This window comes from Nicotiana attenuata, unplaced genomic scaffold (assembly GCF_001879085.1).
Source record: "Nicotiana attenuata strain UT unplaced genomic scaffold, NIATTr2, whole genome shotgun sequence".
In the NCBI taxonomy this organism is placed as follows: Eukaryota; Viridiplantae; Streptophyta; class Magnoliopsida; order Solanales; family Solanaceae; genus Nicotiana; species Nicotiana attenuata.
In genome coordinates this window covers 249,283-259,512 of record NW_017670692.1, presented here as the reverse complement: position 1 = coordinate 259,512, position 10,230 = coordinate 249,283, and the positions used below count along the sequence as shown (strand labels likewise).

At 32.3% G+C, this 10,230-nt stretch overlaps 1 protein-coding gene across 1 annotated transcript; it reads left to right on the top strand.

The window, feature by feature from the left end:
• The first annotated feature begins 5,140 nt into the window (after positions 1 to 5,140).
• Positions 5,141 to 7,515, top strand: LOC109242355 (heat stress transcription factor C-1). Its single transcript, XM_019409217.1, has 2 exons — positions 5,141 to 5,610; positions 6,465 to 7,515. Exons 1-2 carry the CDS (start codon positions 5,401 to 5,403, stop codon positions 7,218 to 7,220), a joined length of 966 nt encoding a protein of 321 aa, XP_019264762.1. The 5' UTR covers positions 5,141 to 5,400; the 3' UTR covers positions 7,221 to 7,515.
• Positions 7,516 to 10,230: the final 2,715 nt, after the last annotated feature.

Genomic DNA, 10,230 nt, shown 5'->3' with positions numbered 1-10,230 from the left:
TTTAATTATTTTTTAATATATATGTTCTAATGATCAAAAGTCACGCTTGCTTACTTCATTTAGTTGAGTGGGTCATATATAAACATTTTAAAATTGGATAATTATTGCCTCACCTCACTTTCTGATTTGGGAAACTAGTGATCACTCTTTTACTTAAAAAAAACTAAAACACAAAAAAAGAGTGATGTGTTCTATTATGAACGTCTTATTAAATAATTAAAGTAAGAATCAATTTATTTTAAAAGGGCCGATTTCTGCCAAGAACTTATGCTAGCTGATCAAATCAATTAAAAGGGCATTAGATTTAGTTTGTCGTTATCTTTCTTCTTCCGGGCGGGGTGGGGTGGGGTGGGGTGGGCCCGTGGGGTGGGGGGGGAGGGGTTGGGGGCAGAGGCGGATGCAAGGTACCGGTATCGGATTTAGTTGAACCCCGTATTTTTGGCGATAAGCGTAAATTTATGTGTAAAAATTTATTAATATTGCAATATAGCAATATGAGCCCATAATTTTAAAAATACGATGGGTTTAATGCTAAAAATCTTTACAGGTTGAAACCGTAAAACTTAATCTTAGATCCATCTCTAGGGGGAGAGGGGAGACGAAAAAGAAAATATATGTATTCCTTCCAATTCAATTTATTTGATCGTAATTTGACTTGTCATGAAATTTAAGGAGAAAAAAAGTTATCCTAATTTTGAATATGCAATAAAATTCTTTAAAAAAATGCAATATTTAAGGATAAAATGAGACGTTAAAAATTAAACTTTCCAAATATACAAGAAATAATGCTAAAACGAAATAGAGGAGCGACTATTGAAGGTTGTAAAGCTTTTTAAGTATGGGTCAAATAAACAACAATGATATTCGTAGAAAAATAGGTGAAATTATTTAAAATAAAAATATTAGTTAAATAATTGAAGCTAACAACCTCTCATGACCCCTCGAGGAAAATTAAGTTGCAAGAAAACCATCTTCTAATAATATATAACCAAACAAAATTCAAGCAATTATACATTATTGTAGCTTAATCCGATTTTTGATGTCACTCTTATCAACCCTAATATAAAAGAAATTACTATAAATTTGCTATCAAGTAGCACGTCCCAACTAAAACAAAGATCATTTCAACACAATAAAAGGACAAAATGTTGCATAATTTGCTTTCCCTACCCCCCCCCCTCCCAACCCCCACACCCACCAAAGAAATGAACGATCTTCTTCTTTTCCAAAATGCATCATCTTCAATATTAAACCACCCATTAAACTTTAAAAAATTGCTTTTTGTTGCTTTTTATAGTAGGCCTCCATTATTGTTACATATCTCCATTATAATCCCTCCGTCTCATATTAACAGTTGTAGTTATTAAAAATAGTTATCTCAAATTATTTGTCATTTTGGAAGTTCAAGACAAAATTGATTATTTTTTTCCTTTATAACCCTTAGTATTAATTGTTCTTGAAGATAGAGATAGCACATAAATAAAATAAATATTCAATGAAGAGAGATTATATCTTAAGATATAAATAAGGGTAGAATAGTCCAATCCCTTTCCTAATTAATATTTCTTAAGCGGCGTGTAAAAGAGAAACATGACACATAATATGAGACAGAGAGAGTATAATAAACATAGTCCATAGAAGTTACATTATCATACTCCCTCCGGTCCAAAATAAGTGATTTTTTGGATGTTTTCACACAAATTAAGAAATCCACCTTTTAGCATTGATTAGCAATAGAATTGACCATATTAACCTTTACTATCTCACATAAACACTCTTAACACATATTCCAACACCATTTACATCAAGGACAATGTAGGAAAAAAATAATTAATTCATTCTTGGAATCTGGAAAAATTACTTATTTTGAACCACAAGAAAAAGCCAAAAAATCACTTATTTTGAACCGGAGGAAGTACAAACGTGGAATATTAAAGAAAATAATTCAACTTATATATATATATATATATATATATATATATATATATATATATATATGTGTGTGTGTGTGTGTGTGTGTGTGTGTGTGTTGGTGTGATAGTGCAAAGAAACTATCTAACCAACTAAAAGATAATTATCCATAACAAGTTGAATCGATAATCTGAAGAAAAAAAGCACAAAACCTATGAATAAATTGATTCAGTTCCCGTTCTTTTCCAATGCACTCGCTTTATACCTTTGATACACAAGGAAGGACACGGTAAGAAGGAAACACCCCCAGCCTCTATCCGACCAATCATTCTGATGGCTTCTTGCACTAGGGCAGAGCTAGAGTGTCGAGAGCGGGTTCTGAACCCAGTAACTTTGCTCCGAACCCTGTATTTGTCTTAAAAACTTATTAAATATGTATAAATTATTAATTTAGTACCCAATAACTTAAAGCGACTAAATTCCTGAATCCATATGCTTGAAATTCTGACTCCGCATCTCGCATTCACACCCCATTTGATATGTTAGATAATATTGATAATAACTACAAGGAAGACTAAGCATGAAGACAAGCATAGATTTGGAAGAGAGTAATATCTAATATGTTTCCCAAGCACCAACCACAAAATAAATAAACTAACCAATAAATATTGAATAAGTAAGAGAGAGATATAATACAAGTGTACCAATAAGAAGACACGACGTATAATAAAGTTACATGGTCACATGTCGCTTTGTGCGGTAGTGCACGGGATAGGAGAAAAATACATTAAAATTTGGCCCAAATCTTAGAAAAAGAAGTGAGAACAAATCGTGATTCCGAGCGACCGAATCTAATCGCACTGTTTGGCATATTCTTACTCCCGAGTATTTATTTATTTGTTTGTTTTCAACGTCATTCATCTACCATTAAATAATAAAAAATATACGAGATATTTTCACCTTGGATCGTTTTTTTCTAGCTAGATTTCACTTTTTTTTTAATCATCCGATATATAAATGTCATTGCCCCAACTAAGGGTGGCAAACGTACGGATAGAATCAGATATGAGCAGATTAATAAATTATTCTATCTGATTCATATTTAATACGGATAAAAAATAAATTAACCGGCGGATAATATGAATATCCATATTATTCATGACTTCTTGAATATTATCACTTTTGGGAGAATTTCTAGTCTCCCAAACTTGAGGAACCCTCAATTTGAGGTTTTACAAATGTAAAAGTTAAACCCATTAATTATCCATTGGTTATTCATTTTCTAAGTAGATAATATGGTTTTTACCCATATTTAACCTATTTTTAAAATTTTCATTATCGAACTCATTTTTTAATGGATAATATGAGAGGATAACTATTTCCATTTTACCACCCCTAGTCTCAACTAATCCAAATTCGCCCCAAGAAAGCCTACTAAAGGAAGTGCTCGGTATCATGAATTTTTTTCAGTTTTATCAGACCTTAGATAAATAAGTTTAAGCGTGGAAAAATCTCAAACATTCCACCACATACCGTTAGGTATAATACCGACTACCAAAAATTTTTCATTCTCAAATTTTCAATTTGAGATCTTAAATAATAGTAGGGGAAGCTCGACTAGGAATGGCAATGGGGCGGGGCGGGTTTACTCTTATGCGGGTGCGGAGCGGGTTAAAATAATTTTTTAAATTTTTAAAACGGAGCGGGGCAGGTTGCGGGTTTAATGCGGGTTCAACGCGGGGCAACTTTGAATTTTATCTTTTTTGAAACAAAGCAATCATTTCGACTACATTTTCACATTCTTCTTCACTAGCACGAATACTATTTTGATTTATAATTAACCATTTTGCATAAGTCTCACTGAAATGATATTACATAAGTCAAGATATCATATTAGTAATAGGAAATGATGTAACCCATTTATTTTGGAAGATCGGCGTAATACTCTCTTAGTTTTATGTTTATCTGATTCTATTAAACTCTCCGTTTTATAAAATAATAAAATGTCAAACTAGTTTATTTTAGAAAAAAATTAAAGAAAAAAAATTAAGTGAGGCAGGGCGGGGCGGGGCGGACGGGTTGAAAATTAAAAAAATAATTATGCGGGGCGGGACGGGACGGGTTGAAATTTTTGTGGATTTTTCCAAACCCACCCCGCCCCATTGCAATCCCTAAGCTCGACTATTCTGCCATGCTCCTTGAGATAAACACTCGCTACCATTTCCCCAAAGTTTGAGCCTGAAAATGTTTATTAAGGGTAAAAGAATTCCGACCATCCACCACAGTCCATAGAGTTAAATTTCACCCAATTTTTCCCGATATATACTTCATTGAGTACGAATTAAAAATTTGATTCATAGTACTAACACTTTGAATTCTTATCAATACTAGCTAATTGGGTTTCCCTACTAACCTAGTAGTTATGTGAAAATAATTTATGGACTTAGCTCGGGCTGAATCCGCATCCACCTCTGTAGCTCTTTTGTTCCAAATTAGATTCATTGTAATTAGTGGTGGAGCCACCTTAAAGTAAGGGGTATCAAATGATACCCCTTCGCGGGAAAAATACACTGTGTAGGTAGATAAAAAATAAATTATATGTATATATACTATGTACTGACTCCCCTTAATTTCCTGGTATGTTTACTTTTATATATTTTGACATCCCTTAACAAAAATTTGGCTCCGCCATTGATTGTAATGTAAACAAATAATAATTAATTTTAAATGCAAAACTAATCTATTTATTAACTTTAATAATTTTATCAAAATATAAAAAGGTTGATATTTTTTAAAACAGATTTAAAAAAAAAAGTAAAATACATAAAATGAAAAGATGGAGTGTTTAAAATGTTAAATCCACGTTTTTGCAATTTGAAATTTCCACTAAATATATTAAACAAAATTATCATGTAGCTCTCATTTCGAGTCTTAACTCTTATCTAAATTCAATGGCTAAATTTTAAAATTTCCAGCTTAGCGATTTTTGGCATCATCCTTTCCTGCTTCGAAACGTGGCATTAATTAGAAGGGACCACAAGAAAACCTCGATTCCCAATGCCACGCACTACACCCGCGCGTGGGAAATAATTGGAAAATATCTTAGCGGCAGGGTCATGACGTGGACCAATCACATTTAAAAGTCTTCCCTATGTGGTCCCCACCTCTCATAACCATAAAAATATCAACACTCCTCCAAATAACCTCCACGTTACCACATATTACTAATTTAATACTATACACTAAAAAAAATTCCTCTATAAAACCATATCCCTTACCATTTTCATACTGATACTCCTCCTCTACCACCATCATCATCACCACCATCCGGCGTCCACCGCCGTGAAGCTAGATTCGAACACCTATTCGGTCTAGCTATCCCTTATCGTATTTCTTAGTCTTTTTACAGACTTGTTCGAAAATTTCATTATACACACGAAACAAGGTAGTTCTGTTTCGTGAAAACATCAGAAGGAATTATTATATGGGATGGAGGCGAATAGTAATAATATTGTCGCGCCGTTCGTGTTGAAAACATATCAAATGGTGAATGATCCAAAAATTGATGGACTCATAGCTTGGGGAAGAGAAAATAACAGCTTTATAGTTGTTGAACCTTTGGATTTCTCTCAAAGAATCTTGCCTATTTATTTCAAGCACAATAATTTCTCCAGCTTTGTTCGTCAGCTCAACACTTATGTAAGTATATATATATATATATATATATATATATATATATATATATATATATATATATATATATATATATATATATATATATCAGAATATAGAATATAGAATGGTTTACAATTAGTTATGTGGTAGTGCTTGAATTTTTCTGATGATGTTGGACTGTCTTATCATGTCTAATACGACTTAGAAAAATCAGATTTAGAATTTAAATTTAATTCCTTCAATCTTAAGGTCTTAAGCACTAAATTATTGCCATAAACTTTTAAAATTATGAGTTAAAAATTTACTATAGTATTTGTTAAAATTTTAGTGATTTTTGATAGATATATCTATGTTTCATATTGAAAATATTTTGAATTCTTGCACAATAGGTAATACACTCTATTTGCCTCTCTGAAAAACTGACTTTTTTCACAGCACTAAAATTATTGCGATATACTTTTAAAATTAGGGTTTGTAATTTTTACTGTAATATTTGCTAAATTTGTAGCAATTTTTTGATATCTATATATATATTTTATATCGAAAATATTGAATTCATTTGAGCCAATAAATAATACACTCTATCTGACTCTGTGTGTGAAAAAAATGGGTTTTCTCTTAAGTTCATTGTGAATGTGGTGGAATCTAAATAGCAAAATCCTATTTGTCGTGATCTCGTGTTGAATTGTTTTACAACAAAGTTTATCTACTCTAATATCATGTTGAATTTTTTATAATTTTTATTTAAAAGTTTTAAAATGTTTAATTATGTCTTAACTATTAACATGACTATGGTCTATGTAAATTAATAGTGGTATTTAGTTACCAAGAATTGATTTTAATTCTAGTTTATTTATTGATGTTGAATGAATTTGCAGGGTTTTAGAAAAGTGGATCCAGATAAATGGGAATTTGCAAATGAATGGTTTTTAAGAGGACAAACACATTTATTGAAGAATATAGTGAGGAGAAAACACAGTAGAAATTCATATTGTTTGAAACAAGATGAGAGTGAAGATGAAGAGATTTATACAGAAATTGCAAGATTAAAACAAGAACAGAAAACCTTAGAACAAGAAGTTGAAAATATGACTAAAAGATTAGAAGCTACAGAAAAAAGGCCACAACAAATGATGGCTTTTTTGTGTAAAGTCGTTGATGACCCTGAGATATTACCAAGGATTTTATTGGAAAAAGAGAGATCTAAAAGGGTAAGTTTAAATAATTCTGAAAAGAAAAGGAGAATTATGATTTCTAATAATTCCACAAGTTGTTCTTCGGTGAAAAGTGAAGAGGAAGTTGGTGATCCATTAATAGGGGCAATTTCGTCATTTCGCTCTCCCGATGCGAATTTCGATAAGGATACGCTTTGTCAGTCTTCACCATCGTCGGAAACACCGACCACGGTGTGGCTGAGTGGTCGGCCGATGATAACTTATGAGCCTTATCGGAGTTGTCCGGCGATGTCTGGTTCTTTGTCATCAGGCTCGTCGGAGGGTGGCGGATTCACAACGGCACCATCGTCCGAGGCTTTTTCCGGCTACGACTACGGCGGCAGAGGAGGAGGAAGTGTGGCGGCGGAGGAAGTTAGTCCACCACCTTATCCATTTTCTTTATTAGGAGGTGGTTTTTAGTTTGTGTGACCTATAGTTTGTAATTATTTTTATTCATGCAATATGTTACTAAATGTATCTGAAAAGTGAGACCTCCTAGTTAACCTTTAACAATAGAACTAATAAAAATTAGCTAGGGAATATAGGTTCATTTTTTCAAGCTATGCTTGATAATTTTTGCTAAATTTAGCATAATCCTGTGAAGTTTTTTTTCCTTTTCTTTTGTTGAATTATTAGTAAGAATTTCCCAATGTTTGGGATTAAGGCATAATTATAATTGTTATTATAATGATTAATAAGAATTAGTATGGTTTTGTCAGTTATCTCTTCTGTTTCATTTTACGTGAGAACATGGTTGATTAAATATGGAATTTAAGAGTTTCTTAAAAAAAACATATGATATTAACATGTCATAGTATTTATTATGAAGGACATCATGTTAATAAGATTAAATTAATTTTAAAATTTAATTATTTTCAAGTATAAAACGATATTACTCGTTTAAAACAAAGAAAAAGAAGGGTCGCTAGGGCCTTTCTTTTTCTGTCGTCCACACCTCTCAATAATGTATTAAAATCACGAATCGTTGTGGATGGATAAATACGATCCTCCATCCTTAATTAAAAATTATGAGTTCGAACTTTGAATATTGAAAAGTTCTGTTAAAGAGCATTTATCTTTTAATGAATATTATGAGGCGTGAATCAAAATTCATCGGGCTCCAATATAAATACTGAATATTGAATTATATAAAAAAGTATTTCACTATACCTTGAGGGCTACTCTTTTCAAATGATAAAAATTAGAGGAAAAAAATGAGGAGGAGGGGTGGGTGGTGGTGGCTCAGGTGGGAAGAAGGACGCTCAGCCGAATTCATTTCGATTTAAATTATACTATGTGTATAAGATTATTATTTTTTTATGTATATTAGATATTGAATCCTCTCAACTTCTTCGCGTGTTTACTTTTTTATTTTCTGAATCTCCTCAATAAAAATTTTGTTTCCGTCACTAGGGACTGTAACACAACTCATCCAATGAGACTGAGCCATTCAATAAAAGTGCCAACCTCGTAAAAATTGCACGGGGCGCCCTATTTGGTCGCCCCCATTTAACCTATACCCACTTTTTAAAAAAGTTTTAACCCGTACCTACTTTTAAACAACTTCAGGCATCTTTCTCCTCCTCCTTCTTCGGGTGANTTTAACATATAACTATTTTTTTTAAAGTTTTAACCTGTACCCATTTTTTAAACAACTTCAGGCATCTTTCTCCTCCTCCTCCTCCTCCTCCTTCATTTTCTTCTTCTTCTTCTTCTTCTTTTTCGGGTGACAACGATTTTATATGGTGGTTATGAATATATCTTAATGTAGTTTATGATGTTTTACAATGGTGAGCTATTATGACGTTTTATTTTTTACTATTGCTTAGGGTTTCTTCTTCTTTTTTTTTCTTAATTGCAAAATGGGTTCATTAGATTTATTGTTGTTTTGACAAATTGGTGATTGGGGTTTGTTCCTGATGATATTTGGAGGCTATGTTTCAAATTTGAGCTCATTTGGAGTAGATTTAGGTATTAAACCGTATATTGGATTGTTATAATTCGAAGAACAAATTTCCGTTTCTGAGCAATTTTCACTTCAGACTTATTGGCCTTAAGTGAATGAAAATGTTTGTTTCACTTCAGCTTTTTGGCCTTAAGTGCATCTGAAGTGCAATTTTTCACTTCAAACTTATTGGCCTTAAGTGTAGCAAAACGTTTGTTGCATTTCAGACCTTTTGGCCTTAAGTGCATCTGAAGTGCAATTTTTCACTTCAGACTTATTGGCCTTAAGTGCATGAAACTATTGGTTACACTTCATACCAATTTGACCTTAAGTGCATCTGAAGTGCAAATTTTCACTTCAGACTTATTGGCCTCAAGTGAATGAAAATGTTTGTTGCACTTCGAACTTTTTGGCCTTAAGTGCATCTGAAGTGCAATTTTTCACTTCAAACTTATTGGCCTTAAGTGCATCTGAAGTGCAATTTTTTACTTCAGTCTTATTAGCCTTAAGTGCATGAAACCATTGGTTGCACTTCAGACCTATTTGGCCTTAAGCGTATTTGAAGTGCAATTTTTTCACTTCAGGCATTTTTTTATAACTTCAGACCCATATCTGAAGTTGATCGTAAAGTGGGTACGCTCGCAAACTTTTTTGCAAAGTGGATATAGATTCAATTGTGACCCTAAAACTGGGTATAGATGCAAAAGCCCCGCCAACCTCTGCTCCATACAATGATCAACCATTGGCCAGTATTCAAATTAAATGAGTCCCCCACTTTGCACATGATCTCTTCCCCCCTTTACAGTCTTACACCTCATTCATGCTCACATAAAAGGGCCCAAAGACATAGGGCCCGTTTGCCCATAAAGAAAATATCCTTTTTCTAGAATTTTTATTTTAAAAATGTATTAATCTATAAAATTTTGTAGTTTTTTGGAAATTTTTTGAAAATAAATTTTCAAAAATCAAAAATTGTTTTTGACCACTTTTTCAAAAATTAAAAAAAGATTCCTTTTTCCTCACTCACAAAACTGCAATATTTTTTCAATGAAAATACATGTCCAAAATATAATTTTAAATTTCAAATATCATTTTTCAGCTTAACTCAAATATTATTTTTTTAAAAAAATTATAATTTGTATGTCCTACGTAATCTTCTGTTGTCGCCCTCAGGCCAGCTAGCCTGTTTTCCACTGTATATCTCTCACGTGAACAACACGTGACACAGTATGGTGCATTTTACTCTCTTTTTCCCTTTTTTGGGCCCAAACGTATCTTTTGCAACTCTTTCGTGGCTGATCTGCACAAATATTCTTCTTTTTGGTCACGATTTAGATTTTGTTCATATTTTAGGTCAGTGTTTAGATTTTATCTCTATTTCACATAAAGTTTCAAGCTTTTACTTCCTCTCTTAAAATTTCAACTCTTAACAAATTTATTTCCAAAAATTCATGTCTAAACACAATAATATTTATTTTAGATTTT

What these genes read in the sequence shown, in the direction of transcription:
- LOC109242355 (XM_019409217.1), top strand. Translation starts at nt 5,401, where the DNA reads ATGGAGGCGAATAGTAATAATATTGTCGCGCCGTTCGTGTTGAAAACA. An exon ending in TTCGTCAGCTCAACACTTAT is followed by an intron (nt 5,611 to 6,464) that starts GTAAGTATATAT and finishes ATGAATTTGCAG; the next exon opens with GGTTTTAGAAAAGTGGATCC.